Below are 21,315 nucleotides of genomic sequence, written 5' to 3'. Positions count from 1 at the left end.
TATGCCTTTGAATTGTGGTGATGGTGAACTTATGCCTTTGAATTGTGGTGATGGTGAAGGTTATTGAAAGAACCATGGACTGCCAAAAAACCAAGTCTTTCTTGGAAGAAGTACGGCCAGGATATTCCTTAGAAGCCAGGGTGACAAGACTTTGTCTCACTTGACTTTGGACATATTGTTAGGAGAGACCAGTCCCTGGTAAAGGACGTCATGCCTGGTAATACAGAAGAGCGGTGAAAGAGGAAGGTCCTCGACAAGATGGATTGACACATTGGTCTCACACTTAGCAATTGGGAGGATGTGCGAGACCAGGTGGTGTTTGGTTCTGTTGTGAAAAGGGTCGCTCTGAGCTGGAGCTGACCAGACGGCACCTAGAACCAACAGCAATGTGTGTATGTTCTCTCAAACTGCCTGGAATGTTTCATGTTCTCACAAGAAGTATAGGATAGCGAATAGATGAATCTGTTTAGACCTTGTACTTAAATGCAATTATGGCCTATGTAGTTCCAAACATAGCTGGACAGAGTGCTTTGAGTTTTATTCCTGTACAAAGAGGAAACACTTATTAGCAGAGAATCGCTCAACATATGCGGTATTTATAGTCTATAATTTGAATAAATTGAGAAAAGAGATGTACATCATAATAATTAATTTTTATTTTTATTTGCAGGGTGGGAAAGCAATTGAATTTTGCATTGCTCGTTGGTGGGCAAGTCTTAGTGATGTCAATATTGATTATACCATTTCTTTTCATGGGATCATTTGTACTGCTCCTCAGTTAAATATTGTAAGTTCCGTACCCCTTCCCATGTTTTTAATGCCTATTATTTGTACTATTGGAAAATAGCCTCATTAGTTGGATTTAAAATTTATTGTAGACTTTTCTTTGCTTCTGAAAGTAAAACACTTTATTCATGGATTCTTTTATAGGCTTTTTTAGTAGAAATATTTTCTTTAGATTCAAAATATTAATTAAAATTTTTGAACACCATTTAATAAGTTATTTTCATAATTATCTCTTGCAGCATGCATCAGAAGGAATCAACCGCTTTGATGTCCAGTCCTCCTTGAAATATGAAGATCTGGCTCCCTGCATCACGTTGAAGAGCTGGGTCCAAACACTACGGTATCATTTGTTAACAGGGGCTACAAATGTGGACTATCGATTGGTGGTGGTGGGAGGGGGTTATGTTCTTTCTTGATAGGAGTTTTATTTTTCTTTTAATCTATCTGAATGCTAGGGATGAAAGTTCAGCTTGTGATTTTTTTCAGTGTACAAATCTCATGAGTCTCTAGGAAACTGCCCCAACAGCAGCTTTCTCCTTAATCACCAACATTAAAGATAGAGCACTACTACCGTGATCGAAGTCCTGACTGAGGAGCCCTGGTAGAATAGTGGTTGTGGGGAGGCTGCTAACCAAAAGGTCAGTTGTTCAAAACCACCAGCCACTCTGGGGGGAAAAGACCAGGCTTTCTACTTCCTCAGAGGTCTATAATTGCAAAAACCCACAAGGGCAGTTCTGCCCTGTCCTATAGGCTCCATACAAGTTGGAATCTACCCAGTGGCGGTGAGAACCTTGTCTAGTTATGGTCATAGGATTATTCGGCATTAACCTTGTTACTTCTTGCCAAAAAATAACAAGTTACTACTCTGAGATTGCCACAAATTTCTTCCATGGAGCAGCTGGTGGGTTTGAACTGCTTACGGTTGGCAGCTGCTCACAGTTTTATTCATTGTGTCACTAGTGCTGCTTTTTATTTTGTTGATACTTATCCAATCATTAAAGCTCCCTGGGCTCAGTGGACTATGCATTGGGCTGCTACCTAGCCATTTGAACCCCACCAGCTGCTCCACGGAAGAAAGATGAGGCTTTGTGCTCCTGTAAAGATGTACAGCTGTGGAAGCTCACAGAGACTGTACTCTGCTCTAAAGGTCACTGTGAGGCAGAATTGACTTCAGTGACAGTGTGGTTTGGGTTTGAGTTTAGCCAATCTTGTAGAATTGTAGCGCTAGAAAGTACTGTGCTTGAAATACTTTCTGTTTGTGGGACTTTTTAAGAGTCTGATGCTTTTGCCCCCAGTACCTATCCCTATCAAGCAGAGCATCTGATCTATACTTGAACACTCTGCGGTTTATAAAATGACCTGAGTTTTATTGCTTAACCTGATCTTAACTCATATTAGCATGAAGTCTGTTAATAAATGCATGAAGAGTAATGAGGGAAATAAGCGACCAGTAGTACCTATATCTCATAGAATGACTAGAAAACACAAAAAATTCCCAAGTGTTGACAGTATATTCAACTTGTAGCTTCTTAAGTGTTTTCCCACTTAAATTAAAAAATTGGAACTGAATCTAGAAAAGTATGAAAATGTACTTACATTTTTTAACTGTATTAAAAACTTACTCGACCAGTCTCAGTGTTCCTTTTATAAAATCTGTGTCATAATACCTTGCATCAGAGAATCCTTGGATAGATTAAGTAATGTGCAGGTCAGATCTTCAGAGGGTTACCTGTAGAAAGTGCCAGCCATGATATCACCATCCTGTTGTGACCCATGGGCAGATGCTGTATGGTGCCTCTCTGCAATTTGGAGATGAAGGAGATAAATAAAAACCTGTCATTTGTACTGTCAGTGCCTGTACTCATGGCACTCCAGAATGCGAGCTATTTGTCAATACTCAAGTGTTTTTATCATGAGTAGTTAGCTTTATAGCAGTCGTTATTGCAGAATTTGAGTTGTATGTGTTGTTACAGTTCATTCAGTAAGGAAATGTAAAATCAAATCAAAATAAAAGTAAGATATACTGAAAAGGGCAGTCAGAAATTCTCATCTGGTACTTACTTATTCGAGTGCATTAAAGGCTTTGTTAGCGATGCTATCTTCCTTAAATGCATACTTGAGTCAAATCACTTGCGTAATTGTCTAATTACAGCCCAGTGAGTGCAAAAACCAAACCTTTAGGATCAAGAGATATTTTGCCAAATAATCGTCAACTCTATGAGATGGTACTCACATACAGTTTTCATCAAGTAAGTGTACAGGCAATGATGCCACTTAATCTTTTGTGTCTTGTTTATGAATCATGAAATCTAAAATGGAAGGACTATGTAAGTATCGTTCAGCTCAAAAATGACAAATCCTAAGTTAATGGTAATGTAGATTTTAACTCTTCATTTTTGCATCCAATGTTAGTTCTTACGTAAATGTCAGATTCCTTAGTACAGTGAACTCATTGGTTTTTGTCAAGTAGACATTGGAAAGTCAAAATAGTTGATTGAATAGAAAACAGTTCAGGTGTTTGAAGAGATAAGCAGTTAACAAAGGAAGTGTAAATTTGGGTCAAAGGGTTTCTGAATAGATAAAGCAGTTAAAGCAAGTGTAAATTCGGATCAAAGAGTTTATGTAGGATTGGTACAATTTCAGAGGCACTCGTATTAAAGCAAACTAAGAATTTGGTTTTAGTGCTAAGTTCATTAATTTCTGTTAATGGCCAAATTCTGTTTTTATGAAATAATGGTGTCCTGAAGAATATATATTGATTTATTAATAAATAGCTAAGTTTGCACTCTTTAAAGTTTTAAAATAAGAGAAGTATCTTTTCTTAGGGCCAAAATAATCTTTCACATTTTAAAAAATATTTGCTATGGAAAATCATTGTCCTTTATTGACAAAGTTCTATCAGTGATAACATTAGAAATCATTTATAAACCATATCAAGTAATCATTCTTATTCCTTTTTTTCATTTTCAAAAAGCCCAAGAGTGGGGAAGTAACTCCAAGCTGCCCTCTACTTTGTGAATTGCTGTATGAATCAGAATTTGACAGCCAATTGTGGATTATTTTTGACCAGAACAAAAGACAGATGGGTTCAGGCGATGCTTATCCACACCAGGTATAAAACTGGCTTATTTTCAGAATCAAACAAAAACGTTCCTGAATCATGAATCCCTAATTCTTGTTATGATGTTATTTTATATCTTTAGCAGAGATTATTGTTTTGGATTTAATACTTTTATAGCCTTGTGAATGCTCTATTTTTTCTGATTGTCAGACTGTGACTACCTGTTCAATTCAAGCAAGTGTTAAGGCAAAGGAAGAGGAGGATGCTGTGGACCCTGACCAGCTGAGCTTTTTATTCTGAGTGTTTCTTTTCTGTACTGTGCTTCTGAGGAACGCAGTTGGTGTTGTGGTTACACATTGCACTGCTAACCACGAGCCACTGCACGGGAGAAAGACAGGGCTTTCTACTCCCGAAGAGAGTTCGTTTCAGAAACCCACAGGGTTCTTACGCTTCCGAATCAACTCAGTGGCAGTGAGCTCAGTGATTCTCTGCTTCTGCCTGTCTCAGTGTTGACAGCAAATCATTAGTAGTATGTGAGTACCGTGAAATGACCCCACAAACAGAATGAGCATCGAGCGCCCGACAACAGTGCCCAAGTGGCAGCCTGTCCTCGAATACTGGCTCCTTTGCCAAGGGAACATGGGACAGAGAAGACTTTTCCTTGGTCCTTTGGAGTTTTCTTTATTTTCTCTGTGATTTTTACTTGTAGATCTCTTATGTAGCATTTCATTCAACTGCAGCAGATGTGTGAGCTGTGTTGTAAATAAGCAGTGTTGTGTGTGTGTAAGAAAAGATACTGTGAGGTGGTATTTACTCTAGAATCGCTCCTGTAGACACTATAAACTACATCATAATCTGTATAGTTCTAATTGTTTTATATTGTGTCCTGTTGCAGAAGTGACCCACAGGTGTGGTTCTTCCCTTTGCCCAAAAGGGAATGACTAGGCAGGGAGTTAGTTTAGTGCTCAAGCAAAAAGATTTACTAGAGATTTATCAGTGTATGGGGACACTTGGCAGGGCCTTAAGGCAACACAGGCCATAGTCTCCTGTTCAAGAGAAAATAAGATATTTTTAAGGGAATTTAGGCTAGAAAGACATTATGCTTATGCCTGAATAAGAGAGAGAATTCCAGGAATTGGATCTACATGGGTGGGATTATGGTAATTGTTTGCATGAGCAATGGGTGTTCAAAGACACAGTCCTAAATAAAGGCATCTGGGGAGACTGTCATCACTTATTATGGGATGGTGTGCATGCTCTGGGCACCTAGTTCCTCAGTTCAAGTTTGCAGCCCGGATGTTAGGCTCATCTTGAGGTCACTGGTATCTGGTTTGCTCTTTCTCTTATGACTAGTTTAAGCTTGTCAGATGGGTGAATGCCACCCAGTAAGGGTTTGTTAAACTCTTGTTGGGGTAGAAAACACATCCTTGCAGGTGCGTAAGAAAATTGAAAATGATAGAAGCTGTGGAACCCGCCGCAGTTAAAATGTTAATTAAGTGTGTTGTGTGATCGAGTCCATACATGTTGGCTTGGAGAAATTCTTCAAATTCTTCTGAGTATGAAAATTGGGGATTTTTTTGCCTAGAAGAATTTAGCCTCTTTCCTAATCTGTTTCATTCTCACCCACTTGTCGATGTTATTAGCTGCTATGACATAGCTAGCCTCAAGGATATTATCGAATGCTGTGTATTCTGCAGAAGACCACATTTACTTTAGAATCTTGTATTTTTAATATTCATTGTGAGCTCGGTCTTTAAAATAACCTCCTTTTTTGCAGTCCTCAGAGACTCAAACTCAAATTGTCATCGGATCAATTCTAACTCATAACAAACCTATAGAACGGACTAGAACTGTCCCCATGGGTTTCTGAGACCTATCTTTTGACGAGAGTAGAAAGCTTCCTCTTGAGCTGCCCTGGGAGCCATCTATTTCTCTATGAATCTTAACACTTGACATTTTCACTCTGTGTGAGTAGCGGGCTTTGAGCTTTAGTTAAGGTATTTTAGACAGTTTCTAATGACAAAGTGATAGGGATTACATTATGCCATATGCTGTTGTTGGTTTGTTGAGTTGGCCTTTAACTGATGGTCATCCTATGTGTTCGGAAAAGAATGGCTCCATAGGACTTTCCAGGAGTGGGACCTTTGGGAGGCACATTGGAAGGCCTGTAGTCAAAGGCACCACTGGGCACTGTGTTAGTCTGGGTAGACTAGAGAAACAAACTCACAGACTCATGTGTATAAAAAAGAGCTTTTTATACAAGAGCAATTAATATTGAGAAAACATCCTAACCCAATCCAGATCAAGTCCATAAGTCCAATATCAGCCCATATGCCTGATACCAGTCTATAAATCCCTCTACAGACCCCCTCAACACAAGCAATGATGCTGACTGCTAGTATTACCCAGCAGAGGCTGCATTATAGTGTTCGACTCTTTTTGAGGAAAGAATGAGGGTGTTGTCTTCTGACTTAATTTGTGCTCCTGGCCTTATCTTGGGTGATCTGCTTAATCTGTGAGGTTATTTACTTGCCTGCCAAATAAGGTCTCTGTAAATATATGCATAAGGAAAGCTTATTAACAACCTGCAGTATGCAGATGACACAACCTTGCTTGCTGAAGGTGAAGAAGGTATTGAAGGACTTGCTGATGAAGATCAAGGATTGTAGCCTTCAGTATGGATTACAGTTCAATTTAGGAATATCAGAATCCTCACAACTGGACCAGTCGGTCTTAAAGTCATGAGAACCGGGGTACACGTTGAAGTTGTCAAGGGTTTTGTCTTACTTTGACCCCCAATCATTGCTCCTGGAAGCAGCAGTCAAGGATCAGAAGCTGTATTTCAGTCTGTCGCACAATACCCCCTTAGTCTGTTGAAAAGCAAGACAGCTACTGTGATGACTGGGGTTTGCTTGAACCCGCCCGCTCCCAAAGCATAATAGTCTCCATTGTATCGAATGCATGTGAAAGTTGAGCATTGAGTAAGGGAGATCATTGTAGAATCAATGTGTTTGAATTGTGGTGCTGGAGAATATTGAAAATACCGTGGCCTTCTAAGGGTAAACAAATCTGTCTTTGAAGAAGTACGATCAGAGTGTTCCTTAGAGGCAAGGAAGGCAGGGCTTCCTTACATACTTTGGACACACCGTCAGGAGACACCAGATCCTGGAGACGCTTCAGCCTGTTTGGTCAAGTGGAGGAGTAGCACAAGAGTCAGGGCCTCCATGAGATGGATTGCCACAGTGGCTACACCAGTGGGCTTGGCATAGGAACAGTTCTGCGGATGGCGCAAGACCGTGTCGTGTTTAGTTTATTGTGCGTAGGGTCACTGTGGTTTGGAGCCAACCCCAAGGCGCTTGATAAGAACATGTGAGTATATTGTGTAGTGCCTTGCACTGTAACACACATATTGTAAGTACTCTTTGATAGTAATTGTTCCTATAATAATTGAGTATGGTTCTTGTTTCCTTGGTTAAAACTTACTTTCCCCAATATTTTTTGTTTGTGCTTCCTTTTTAGTACTCAATGAAACTGGAGAAAGGAGATTATACAATTCGACTACAGATTCGTCATGAGCAAATCAGTGATTTGGAACGTCTTAAAGACCTTCCATTTATTGTTTCTCATAGGTTGTCTAATACCTTGAGCTTGGATATTCATGAAAATCACAGCCTTGCCCTTGTAGGGAAGAAGAAATCAGGCAGTTTGACTTTACCGCCCAAGTGTAACCAGCCATTCTTTGTTACATCTTTACCTGATGATAAGTAAGTGATAATTTTCTTATACTTGCTGCCTGTTTTATACATTGTGTTTTAAAGAAAAATCTATTCAGTCCATAAAACTTAACTTTAAGAGAATTTATTCAGAGGCAAAAAAAAAGGTATTAGTTTTGGATGAAGGAAGACACCAATATACATGAGTAGGGCCTGATGATTCCAACTCGGGTTTTTTCACAGTGATAAAATATAGTTTGTGAAACAAATTTCAATTCAGTTATTTGATTGGTTAGATTTTAGTTTAGATCGTGGCAGGGAATAAGGGAATAGGCTTTAAATGGTTGGGTATAAAGAGTCATAGTGACTGATTTTAGGAACTAATTATCAGGATTTTCACTCTTTGGTGAGTTCTTAGACCACCACTGGTGGATATTTTCATAGCTTTATTCATAGACCTCCGGAATGTGGAAAGATTCTTCTCAGTACCTGAGATTCATTTCCCCAAATCAGCTTGTGATCAGAACCTTTTAAGTGGTCTGGAAAACGTGTGATAAGGCACTCTTAAGGCTCCAGTTCTCTCTGACCACAAAGCAGTATTTCTCTGGCCCCTGTATACAAAGGACAGTTGAGTTGGGATTCCCTTCTTCAAAGTGTGTTTCTCCACATACTTCCTTAACCAGAGAGAAAATGTGTTCCTCTGTTTAAGGCCTCTAGCAGTTAACTCACTTCAATAACAGGATTCTGTTGGGGACAGATGGTTTCCCAGGCAAACATAATAAAAAGAAAGAAAAAAGCAGTCTAATTTAGCAAGATCTGAGTTAAATTCAATCATACTGTTTTGGTCAAAATGATTTTATGAATTTCTCTGTTGCCATTCCTTCTTGATCAGAAATTTTGTTGACCGTCCACTGATCCTTTTAAAGAAATAATCCTTGTATATAGACTTAGTTTAAGTGGTTATTGATTGCTTGGATTAGCAGTTAGCTTCTACTCTGCTATTGGGGAATTCTCACCTTCATGATAAATTGGTCTCATATTACTCACAAAGAAGTAACTTGTCTTCTACAAGGAAATTTAGGCTCTTAGGCAACTGGGCTGTTCCTTTTTTTTTTTAATTGCACAAGGTTATTTCTTTTTACACAGAAGGTTCTTTGCAAAACAATTGTGCTTTATGAATGTATGTGAGCTATTTCTTATAGTGTATCACTTTGTCATGTTGTATCCATTATAACATCTTTTAAAAAAAATCATTTTATGGGGGCTCATACAACTCATCACAAACCGCACATACATCAATTGTGTAAATCACACTTATACATTCATTGCCCTCATCATTCTCAAAACTCTCGCTTTCCGATTGGGCTCTTGGAATCAGCTCCTCAATTTTCTTTTCCCCCCATGAGCCCTTGATAATTTACAAATTATTATTTCATCATATCTTACACTGCCCAGCGTCTCCCTTCACCCACTTTTCTGTTGCCCATCCCCCGGGGAGGAGGTTATATGTAGATCCTTGTAATCTGGTTCCCCCTTTCTACCTCCCCCCGCCCACCTTTCCTCTTCCCTCCCAGTATCGATCGCCACTCTCACCACTGGTCCTCAGGGGTTCATCTGTTCTGGATTCCCTGTGTTTCCAGTTCCCATCTGCACCACTGTGAATCCTTTGGTTTAACCAGATTTGCAAGGTAGAATTCGGATCATGACAGTGGGGTGGAGGAAGCGTTTAAGAACTTGAGGTAGTTTGTGAGTTTCTTCAATGCTATTCTGCACCCTGAGTGACTCGTCTCCTCACCACTACCCTTCTGCCCTAGGGATGTCCAATTGTCTACAGATGGGCATTGGGTCCCCATTGCACACTCCCCTCATTCACGATGATCTATTTTGCCCCCCTCTTTGGTGCTTGATACCTAGTCCCCTCGACCCTTTGGTATCACACATGCTGGTGTGCTTCTTCCATATGGGCTTTGTTGCTTCTGGGCTAGATGGCCGCTTGTTTACCTTTAAGCCTTTAAGACCCCAGACGCTATATCTCTCCATAGCTGAGCACCATCAGCCTTCTTCACCACACTTACTTATGCACACATTTGTCTTCAGCATTTATATGGGGAAGGTGAGCCTATAATGATGGTTTTTGTTCTTTGGTGCCTGCTACCTGATCCCTTCAACACCTCGTGATCACACAGGCTTGTGTGCTTCTTCCATGTGGGCTTTGTTGCTTCTGAGCTAGATGGCCGCTTATTTACCTTCGAGCCTTTAAGACCCTAGCTGCTGTATCTTTTGATAGCCAGGCACCATCAGCTTTCTTCACCACATTTGCTTATGCACACATTTGTCTTCAGAGATCATGTTGGGAAAGTGGGTATCATCAAATGACCATTTAGCTGAGCAAAGTGTTCTTGTATTAAGGGAATGTGCACGAGGAGGCCCAGTGTCCACCTACTACACCTATAAATATATGCACATAAATCTATTTCCCCATAATCATAAATATATTTACCTATGTAGATGTATATTTAGGCCTCTGTATGCCCTTTGCCTCCTTCTTCTTTCCTCTATTTCCTTATGCTTTCCTCCTGTCCCACTACCATGTTCAGCCTTCATTCTGGTTTCAGTAATTCCTCTCTGTTACATTGCCCTTGGTCACTCCCTACCAGTCCTCCCATCCCCTCCCCGGCACTGGTTTTGAACCACTCGCTGTTCCCTTGTCCCTGAGTTGGCCAACACCTCCTCCCTTCACCCACCTCCCAGTCTCCCATGTCCCCTCCCCCCCGACCATGGGTCCCATTGTTTTCCTCAGTCTATCTTATCTAGATAGACCTGCAGAGATACTAATGTGAACATAAAATTGCAGATGGCCTCAACAGCACTGAAGTGTCACATAAGAACAAAGCGAGGACGGCAGCAACACCGACAAACTAACAAACCATGCAGCCCTTGACATACAAAATCTAAAAGAAGAGGGGGAAAAAAAAGAAAGGAAGAAAAGCCTGTTAATAGTTCAAGGTCTGTTTGTTGACCTTTAGAAGTGTTTTCTAGATGAGTCTGATGGGGTGCCACGCCCTGGCCCCAAAGTCCATCCTTGATACTCCCTCAGGACCTCCTTGCTCTGCTTCTGTTATACCTGTCCTTTTGAAATTGGATTACTTCGCTTAACATGACTCCTTCCTGCTCTTCTCACAAAACGACGTGTTTCATGTGATCGTCCGTGCTTTTCAGTGCTGCATATACTCTATTGTGCGTATGTGCCAGAGTTAACTAATCCACTCCTCTATTAATTGGAACTTAGGCTATTTCCAAGGCTTTGCAATTGTTCCTCAATAAACATTGGAGCACAGACGACTGATCATTTTTGTTACCTCCACTGGGTATATGCCCAGTAGAGGGATGACTGGGTCATAGGGTAGATCAATTTCCATTTTCTTTAAGTATCTCCAGATTGCTTTCCACAGTGGCTGTACAAATCTACAGGACCACCAGCAGTGGAGGAGGGTTCCTACTTCAGCACAGCCCCTCCAGCACTTGTTGCTCTCTGATTTGCGCTAGCCTCAGGGGTGTTAGGTGGTATCTCATGGTTGTTTTAATTTGCGTTTCTCTTATGGTTAATGACTGGGAACACTTTCTCATATGCTTGTTGGCCATATGGGTCTCCTCCCTAGTGAAAGTTCTTCTCAGTTCTTTTGCCCACTTCCTTAGGGGTTAACTGTTTTCTTCTTTTTGCAGGTCATGAGGGTGCTGTAGATTTTAGTAATGAGCCCTTTGTCCGATGTGTCATTACTAAAAATCTTCTCCCAGTCTGTGGGTTGTCTTGTCACCCTCTTGGTGAAGTCTTTTGAGGTGCACAGGTGCTTTATTCTTATTAAATCACATTTGTCTATTTTCAGTTCACCTGTGTGTGTCCCCTTCCCTGTTGCAGTGAGCCTGTGAGCTCCCTGGGCCAGTGCTCTCAGGTTTGTCCCTATTCCCTCCTTGATGGTCCTGATGGCTTGGGGTTTAACTTTTAGGTCGGTGACCTACCTTGAGTTTATCCTTGTGCATAGAGTGAGGTAAATGTCTTACTTCATTTTTCTACATGTGGATATCCATTGTATCCAGCGCCATTTGTTAAAAAGGGCACCCGCTTCCCACTTGATGGTTTGGGGACTCTTGTTGAAGATCAGTTGTCTATATGCTGATGGTTTTCTTCCTGGGCTTTCCATGCTTTCCCACTGTCTGAGCGTCTCGTTGTGCCAGTACCGCACTGCTTTAACACTCCAGCTGTGGAATAGGCATTAAAATCGGGTGAGGCGAGTCCTCCAACTGTGTCCTTCTTCTTGAGGAGTTCTCTGCTAATTCTGGGCTCTTCCCTCTCCATATGAAATTGGTGATCAGTTTTTCCAATTCTTTGAAGAAGGTTGATGGTATTTGAATTGGTATAGCATTGAACTTGTAAAGTGCTGTAGGTGAAATTGTCATCTTTACTGAGTTAAGCCTTCCAATCCATGAGCAAGAGATGTTCTTCCATTTGTGGAGGTCGCTTTGGGTTTCCTGTAGTAGGGTTTTATAGTTTTCCTTGTATAGTTCTTTAGTATTTTTTGTTGTTAAATATGGTCCTAGGTATTTCAGTTTGTTCTTAGCTACTGTGAAGGGTACTTTCTTCTTAATCCCCTCTTCCATGGTCTTGTCCGATGTATATAGAAAACCTACCAACTTCTGTTTATTGATCTTTTATCCTGCCACTCTTCCATATTCCTCTATCTCTGTAAGTACTCCAGTTGTGGAGCTTTGGGGGTTTTCAGTGTACAGGGTCATGTCGTCTGCAAATAGCGATAGTTTCACCTCCTCCTTTCCTATTTGGCTCCCTCTGATGTCCTTCCACTGTCTTATGTTGTTAACCAGAACCTCCAGAATGATATTGAATAGAAGTGGGCACAGGGGCATCCTTGTCTTGTACCCTTTTTCAGTGGGATTCTTTTTGCCTTTTCTCCGTTGACCGTTGGCCTTTCATAGACAGCTAGTATCAGCTTGAGGAACTTACCTTCCGGTCCTATCTTCATGAGTGTCTTAATTAGAAATGGGTGTTGGATGCTGTCAGTTGCTTTTTCTGCATCTATGGATATTATCATACGGTTCTTTCCTTTTTCTTCTCAATGTGGTGTATAATATTGATAGATTTTTCGGATGTTAAACCATCCCTGCATCCCTGGGATGAAGCCTACCTGGTCGTGGTGGACAATATGTTTTGTATACTTTTGTATTCTCTAGGCCAATATTTTGTTAGGGATTTTTGTATTTGTGTTCATTAGCGATATCGGTCTGTAGTTCTCTGTACCTGTGGGGTCTTTGCCCTGTTTGGGTATCAAAGTTATGCTGGCTTCGTAGAATGAGTTTGGGAGTTTGCCGTCCTTTTCTATGTTATGGAATACTTTATGGAGGATCAGTGTCAACTCTTCACTGAATGCTTGGTAGAATTCTGCTGTGAAGCCATCTGGCCCAGGGGCTTTTTTTGTTGGTAGGTTCTTGATGACCTACCATGTCTTCCATGTTTCTGAATTCATTCGTAAAAATACAGACCTTCATACTACTTTTTAATCTCATTGGGGCCTGTTGTTATTGCCCCTGTTTCATACCTCATCCTGACTATTGATGTTTGCTCCTTTCTGTCCTTGGTAAGATTTGCCAGCAGTCTATCTATTTTGCTGATCCTTTCGTAGAACCAGCTTTTAGTTGCATTTATCTTCTGCATTGTTCTCTTGTCTTCCCACTGGTTTAACTCTTCCCTGATTTTTATTATTTCTTTTCTCTTGCTATTGGAGGGGTTGTTCTGCTGACTCTGTTCCAGTTGTTGGAGGTTTTGTATTAACGTATCTGTCATTAGCCTCTCTTCTTTTTTCATATATGCATTTAATGATATCAAGGTACCTCTGATAGCTACGTTCGTAATATCCCATAAGTTTTGATACGTTGTATTCTCGTTCTCATTAGTTTCTAGAAACTTCCTAATATTCTCTCCTATCTGGGCCTGTACCCATTCATGTCGCAGGAGATCATTGTTCATCCTCCAATTGGTTGCCGTTGTTTTTCTGGGTGTCCTCTTGTTAATCTCCAGCTTTATGGCATGGTGATCTGAGAAAGACGTCTGGATAATATCTGTAGTATGATTTGGAGGTGCCAGCCCCCACCACTAATCACGGGTTCAGTAAGCACAATTGTACGGTTGAGACATATAAATATTATATTAAAGTCATCAAGAGCATGAGAGATAAGAGAGTCACATAATGGAGTCAGACACAATTCATGGTAGCATGCTCACCTCAACCCCTCTTGGTGGTCCACGTGGAGAGGGAAAGGAAGGAGGACAAGGGGAAAGGGAAATAGGGTAGGAGAGGGAGGGGGGGGGAGCGACCAGCGAGAGAGACCTCTATTGCTAATCTAGGCTTATATATCTTTGGGGGCATACAAGCCCACTATTACAGGTAAAGATATACGTCACAGGAAGGGGTTGCACTATAGGTTATTCAGCAATGAGATATATACACACAATAGGAAGAGGAGGGATTGGGGTATACATGTGACAAGATGGGCGGGTCCTAGATTTAGGATGGCAGCTTAACTTTGACCTGTTCTCTGGATCTGCATAGGAACCATTATCAGTAGGGTGTGAACTCCAGCTACAGGAACCAAATCTTTAGCTGCAGGCCTGTCCATTGTCCTTAACAGCAGGGAGGGACCCACTGCAGTCTGGCAACTGATTGCCCTCAGGAAAGATGCCTGCAGGCATCTGACCTCCCCCCACAAATATCTATGTATTTGAATTTACTCAGGCTTAACTTGTGTCCCAGCATATGGTCTACTCTTGAAAAAGATTCATGTGGGATTGAGAAGAATGTTGATTTATTTTATATTTGGATGGAAAGCTCTAAAAATGTCTATCAGGTCCTGTTGCCTAATTACATTGTTTGGCTCTATGGCCTCTTTGCTGAACTTCTTTCCCAATGATCTGTCTTTCTCTGATAGTGGAGTGTTAAAGTCACCTCCCATGATTGTTGAATCTGTGATTTCTTTTCATCATTTTAATAGTTTGTTAACTGGTTCTATGTTTACTGAGCCTTTTAGCATTGTGTAGTGACCCTCTTCTCTTTTACAGTTTGGACCTTGAGGTCTGTTTTGTAGGAGACTTAGGTAGCCACCCCTTTTTATGAGTTATCATTTGATTTGTATACTCTCTGTCATCCTTTTATTCTTAGCATATTTTTGTCTGTGTGCTTAAGATGTGTCTCTTGCAGGCAATAGATTGATGGATTATGTTTCTGAATCAGTCCTCCAGCTGCCACGTGGGGAGAGGGGAACTGCAGAAAGGGAAGCGTCTAGTGGGCTCCCACCTGTAGGCAGCTGCTGTAGGGGGTCTTCCACAGCTGTGTGAGTCTCAGCAGGGCAGCCAAGTGACTCTGGGCGTGGGAGTCCAGTCTGAGGGTGGAGTGGGGTTATAGCTGGTCACAGCCACCGTGGCAGCGACCTGATGACCCAAGATGCCCCAAGAATCAGATCCCGAATCACCCAGGCTCCGGCTCAGGACAAATGTGTGTGGTAGGGATGGGGTGCTGTCCCAGGGTGATATTTCACTCACTAGTCTCCTTCCACTCAGCTACCTGACACCAAACCCTCCTTGTTCGAAAGAACTCTCAGAGTGTATGGCTTACCTGCTCCACCATCTTCAGGGTTTTCCCTTTTTGACCATGTACCTACCATAAACTTTATTGGTAATTAGGAGGTAAATTTTAGTGGTTCAAAAAACCCCAGTAACCATACTACGTGGTTGAGTTAAAGCCCACTGTTGTTCCAAGTAAACACATCATTGTTTCTCTATGTGTTAGCCCATACACAGGCATCATGCTGTGCCTTCGAGTTAGGGCACTAGTGGTTGCTCTTTTACAACATGTAATAGTATCACTTATAATGACCATAACATTAAAAACATAATACCAGAGAACAGACTTGATCTAATCCAAACACCTGTTCCATTAGGCAGCCGTCTAAACATATCAGAAAAGGAAAACATGAAACTCGTTTTCTCAGGTATGTGAAGCCAGGTGGCATTCTGACATATTTTTGTAATAGCACGTTGTACCTCCCCTGAAGTACTGAAGTAGTTACAAACTACTAGCTATACTAGAGACTCCTCCTTGCTGAGCCTATGAGGAATCTCGGGTGCTTATGTTCTCTAGAACTGCCTTAGCGGTGAAGTTAAAGACTTGCCTTGAGCATCATGGCACAGCCACATCAGCATCTGTTCCCTGGGATCTGAGAGCCTCTTCACCGCCTATTCTAAGTCAGCAGAAGCCCTCACAAATGAGATCCAGTTAATGGGATTGTATGTATAACTTAGGCTTCCTTGGGATTTTACAGATTTTTGTTTAAAGATGGGATTCTCAGTTACTCTTGTTTTTAGTAAATTTAAGTAACTAGTACTGTATAAACTTTTATTATAGGAATGTAGAGTTAATGGTATCCTCAAGAGTTCTTAAACTGTATTGGCCATCTACTCTCCCCATCTACACCAGATAAGGCCCAAGTAAGAGGCTTGCCATTACTTTGTTTTGTCAAAGTCCGTTGCTCCTTCACATGGAAGCACACATCGAGGGGGCATCAGTTGTTTTGGCTCTGGCTGTTTGTTGGCGAAGAAAATAGTCTGGTTAGCCTTTTAAGTCATCCTGGTGTAAGAGATGGTGAGCAGTTGAATACTAACCTTGTACAAGGTTAGGAGATTAATTCCAACGGATGCCCTTTGGGAATATGTTGAGCTTATCTGTGCCCATAAAGATTTATAACCTCTGAAACCCTCTGCAGGGTCCCTAGGGGCTGGAAGTGATTGAATGGCAGTGGACTTTTTTTTTTTTTTCAGGCACTCCACCTAATAAAAATCTTTTTAGAAAGGGACCTTTGAGTTTTTTATAGTAGTCTATCAATGTTTTATAGTGTCTGCCACTGTTGACAAAGAAATAGGAAGCACTCTTTCACCAGATGATACCGGGAAGGGTAGGTGCAAGTGAGGTAGAGGTGAGGCCCTGAAGGACAGTGGTGAGGGAAGTGGGAGAGTGCTGTAGCCTGACCGGATGGCCTCTTTAGTAATGACAGTAGGGACACCGAGTGAGATAAGAAGGCAAGTGAAGCAGAATTTCCCTGTCCAGATCAGGATGAAAACAGATACGGCATTTGTGAGATTTGTGAATTGTTTGGCAGCTTGAGTTAGGTTGCATTTTTGTGCCAGGAGCTCATGAGGACTAGAGTGAGCAACAGGAAGGGCAGAACGTTTAGGAGAAGGGCTTCATCCCAGAAATAACGTGAAAAAGAAAGAAATACCTGCTACTACCCTTAAGCATAATGCCACCGACAAAAGTAGTTAGAGGGACAAAAGGAAAAGATTAATATAGTCGTAGTGTAAACAACAGATGCTGCTTTAAAAATTAGGCTCCAGCAGCCAGTCTACAGGGAAAAGATGAGGCTTTCCTTGTCCTACAGGATCGCTATGTCGGCATCGACTTGATGGCAGTGAACTCTCATCTGGAAGGTTAATAGAATATAGAAGTAAAAGCAATTGAAAAGAAAATGTAACAGAAATTCAGACAAAAAGCATTTACTATGTATTTTAATCCTAAACAAATTATGAAAAATTTAATTACTTCCTAGCAGTAACATTTATATAAAGAAGTCTGGACTTGTAAGAGAAAAATAATGTATGAAAACAGGGATTAAAAAGCCACAACTGAAGTCCAATAATGATAAAGAAAAAATTAGAATGATTAGAAAATAAATTCTTGATGTATTTCTAGTTAAGTGTTTTACCATTTTGAAAGTTTGAGTATAAAAAGCAGATGCTATTTTAGAGGCAATAGAAACAAATACTGTTAATTCTGAACTTCTTTGCAGGGCACACATTTAATTAAAAGTAGCTATGTCCACTGGAAAAAATGTCACAATAGATGAGTTTGATCATTAAACTATCCACAATGGACAATTAATGATTTTTGGTGACTAAAATAAAAGTTTTAAAATAATTAAATGTTTTAAAATAAAAGTTTTACAGCAATTTAAAAGTTTTAAACCTACTTTTAAGATTTACCTCATAAAATATAGAGGCTTCTAAAACTAAAGCAGAAGCAATAAAAAGGTCTGGCATGCTCTGCAGGTCCCAGAGCAGCTTCTCGTCCAGTCTAGAGATTGCCAGAGAACCGCTGATTCCGCAGTCAGCTCCTCTGCCTCGCAGTGCATGGATATTCATGTCAGCTCTTCGAGAGGCTTTCCCAGACTATTTGGGAGTGGAGGCCTTCTCCACCTGGGATAAATGAATCCAGCTTTTGACTCTCTGTAATTTGCAGCCCAGTGGTTATAAGCTGGGCAACTAACCTCAAGGTCAGCAGTTTGAAACCACCAGCTGCTCTGCGAGAGAGTGAGTAGGCTTTCTACTCTGGTAAAGATTACAGTCACAAAACCCTACCCACAGGAGCAGTTCCACTCTGCCCTATAGGGTCCTTAATATTCAATAGCAGTGGATTTAGGCTTTTCTTATGGTTTGGATATATGCAATAATAAGAATTTGTTTGTTAGTTCAAGGACTGTTTGTTGGCCTTTAGGAGTGTTTTCCAGTCTGTTGCGGCACCAAGCCCTGACCCCCAAATCCACCTTCGGCATTCACTGGGGACCTCGCTACTCCATTCCCCTGCTGTTCTGTTGCACCCCCTCAGTGTTTTGCCTCGATGTGGTGGGATCGGATCGGATCGGGCATAATTCCCACGCTGTGTCTCCAGTGTTGTCCCCTGTAGGGCTGTGGGTCAGTGAGGGACATCATGTCTCATAATGGGGCCAGCCATGTGGTCTCTGTAGACTGGCTGCTCTGAGCAGGACCATTGTCCTCAAGACCTGGTAGGCCAGGATGTGCTCCACTCTCTCCTCCCCCTTCATCTGCTCCCGTGTGCTCCGATCAGATATGTCCCTCTCCCAGAGCTGCAAATTCAGTGCCGTGTCCTCTGAAGTAAATTATTCTGGGGGGAGGGGCAGGTGTCCATGTAGTTGGGATTGGGGCCAGCCCCCCATACCTCTCCACTGGCTCCCTGCTCCACACAGGTATAGTGCATTCACATCTTGGAGCACAGGGTTGAAGTCTGGTCCCTCTTTCCTTGTGGAGATAAGAACAATACCCTCCCTCAAGGGAATCTTTTAGTTGAAATCTTTTCAATGGACATAATCTCCAAGTGACAAAGGAGGAAGCAAGTTTTCTGAAATGTTTATTATAAAAAGACTCTTTAAGTAAACATCTTTTTAAGTATAATGAATTTAAAATCAGAACTACTTTAATAAACTGGCTTAAATTAGAATCAGTAATAGCTGAATTATATTCATGAGGTCCAAAATTTAAGTGGATGTGACTCTTAAATTCATTAATCACAAAAGAAATGTTTTCAGCCAGTTTATTCCCATTGAAGGTGTAGGTTTTGTTAATAATTCCTTTAGTCTTTCTTTTCTACCTTTCCGGGAGACTGGCAATAAGGACAATCATGCCTTTGGCAAAAGTGAAATGAACAGCAGATCTCTGTATACTTTTCCAGTACCTTGAATGTCTGTCACTGCAGAGGACAACCAGGACATTCCATATGGGAATGGTGCTTTTCAGGTTTATTGGCAACAAATGCTATGATTGGCCGGGCTTTAACCCAATGTGAATACTTGGAAATCATAGCTACTAAAATTGTACAGTCCTTAATAGGTGTTGGTTGGATAAAATTCCCATGTCACTTGGGCATTGGTTTGATTGGCAAAAGGTATTTCCCAGTGGGGGTTAATGGTGTTTTCACTTACTACTTAGTCCTTAGCTTTTTAAAAATACCCCTAGACATAATGTATTTAATCTGTTTATTGTCTTTCTTCTACCCAGGGCCTGTCACATGGCGGGTGGCTTCAGGGGAACTCTACAGCTCTTTGGAACTGGCTTAGTAGTAGATCCTCCCATAAGAAAGGACTTTGTTAAATTTATCATCTTCGGTGGCATAGAAGTTAACAGGTTGGGCTATGAACTGCAAGGTCTGTAATTTGAAACCACTACTTGGGAGAAAGACAAAAGACAGGATTTTCTACGCCCATAAAGAGTTGAGCCTCAGAAACCCACAGGGCCAGTTCTTCTTCCGCAGGGTTGCTGAGTCAGTGCCAGCTCAGTGGCAGTGAGTGGGGCGGTGTGGTTTTTCTCCTTTGTCCTCAAGGGCAGGCTGAATCTTCCTACACAGTGGGATCTCATCTGGAGTCTTTAGTTACCTTACTAAAAGCTGTTTCAGAAGGTTCTCCGTCACAGGTATGGCATTTGCCTTGGAAAAGCAGTTCATTAGGATGATGTTTATGTGAAGGTTTATAAAAAGTTGTACTAAGGATACTCATCATTTTAAAAGTAAGTAAGCTGTCTAAAGAGGTTGATATAGTTGTGAAAATACATTTGGTGGGTTGTGGCTAACCTCAAACTCCACCTCCCCCCCCACCCCACCCTGCCACACACACACAAAAAGTTTTTTGGTTTGTTTTAAACAGACTATTACTATTATATGTCTACAGGTCTGGTTTATTGCCAAGGCCTATCAACAACTAAGTAGCTGGATCTTGATGGCAGCCACTATATTTCCAGTCTATCTTCCTTTCCCAAAGCCATTGTTAATATTTACTAACGGTTTGAAAAGGTCCAGAAATCAAGTAAACTTTTAAAAGTCAAGAAGCTGGTTTATAAAGACCTAACCAACATGGCTTGGCTTCCAGAAAATAAGAGTTCGGCTGTTTTAAAGGACAACATTTGTACTACTTTCTTTTTATTATGGTTGTGCCTAGAATTGTCACCAGTAGATTGAGATGCAGCCCTTGTAGCAGCTTGTCATCTTACACACATTGCCCCCCTTGTGTCCTGGATTTCTTTATAGGGAATATGAGAGTTGCATTTGGGCCAGAGAAAGCTATGATAACACATTTCTTTAGATTATTGGAGCTAATTATTGATTCCTTTTTACTAGGCTTCCTTTTTTGTAAGACTCTATAGAGTCTAGACAAAGGTTTAGAATGACCTATTTGGATTTTGGTGGGTTGAGCTATTAAAACTTGGTCCAAATCTGCAAAAGAAGTAACCCACAAAATTTTTGCAACTGCAATTTGGGCCAGGGGAGTGCTTGGTGAGAGTTGACTGGGTGACCTTAAAGAGGGTGTTTGTGTTTCTACCTGTCCTACACTGGGGTGAGTTCGGTGAGGGTTGTGTGTTTCTGGAAAGACCTAACAAGTCCTTGAAAATAACAGAGTTCTCCATAGCTTGTTTATTTTTTTAGCCTTAAAATGAGATACATTAGGTATTTCAAAAAGTATTTCACCAGTGGCGGAAAGGAACAGACCTACCATACCCAGACGGAAGCAGAAGCAAATGAAGGGGAAGGAAGGGAGTGGAGCACACCCTGGCCCACCAAGCCCTGAGGACAATAGCCCCCTCAGAGCAGCCATTGCACAGAGAGGAGCATAAGGCCGGCCCCACTACGAGACACGACTTCCCGCACTGACCTATCGCCATAAGTGGGACAACACTGGAGACACAGTGTGGGATGTGTGACCGAGCTGACCCCACCACACTGAGGCAAAGCACTAAGGGCGTGCAATAGAACAGCAAGGGAACACAGAACAAGGAAGTCCTGAGGGAGTATCCAAAATAGACTTTGGGGCCAGGGCGTGGCACCCCATCAGACTCCACCAGGAAACACTCCTAAA

General features: G+C 41.4%; 1 protein-coding gene across 3 annotated transcripts in view; it reads left to right on the top strand.

Moving 5' to 3' along the window:
• The window catches only part of TPP2 (tripeptidyl peptidase 2), a 114,838-nt gene that overhangs the window by 58,747 nt on the left and 34,776 nt on the right, over window positions 1–21,315 (top strand). For all 3 annotated transcript variants that reach the window (XR_012786901.1, XM_075563451.1, XM_075563452.1), the window contains exons 18-22: window positions 671–787; window positions 1,026–1,126; window positions 2,939–3,035; window positions 3,761–3,898; window positions 7,367–7,611. Coding sequence is in view for 2 of the 3 variants with exons in the window: in XM_075563451.1 (XP_075419566.1) it covers window positions 671–787; window positions 1,026–1,126; window positions 2,939–3,035; window positions 3,761–3,898; window positions 7,367–7,611 (698 nt within the window). In the remaining variant the exon portion in view is untranslated. The remainder of the gene's footprint in view (window positions 1–670; window positions 788–1,025; window positions 1,127–2,938; window positions 3,036–3,760; window positions 3,899–7,366; window positions 7,612–21,315) is intronic.

This window comes from Tenrec ecaudatus, chromosome 11 (assembly GCF_050624435.1).
Source record: "Tenrec ecaudatus isolate mTenEca1 chromosome 11, mTenEca1.hap1, whole genome shotgun sequence".
In the NCBI taxonomy this organism is placed as follows: domain Eukaryota; kingdom Metazoa; phylum Chordata; class Mammalia; order Afrosoricida; family Tenrecidae; genus Tenrec; species Tenrec ecaudatus.
This window is presented reverse-complemented; position numbering and strand designations above follow the sequence as displayed.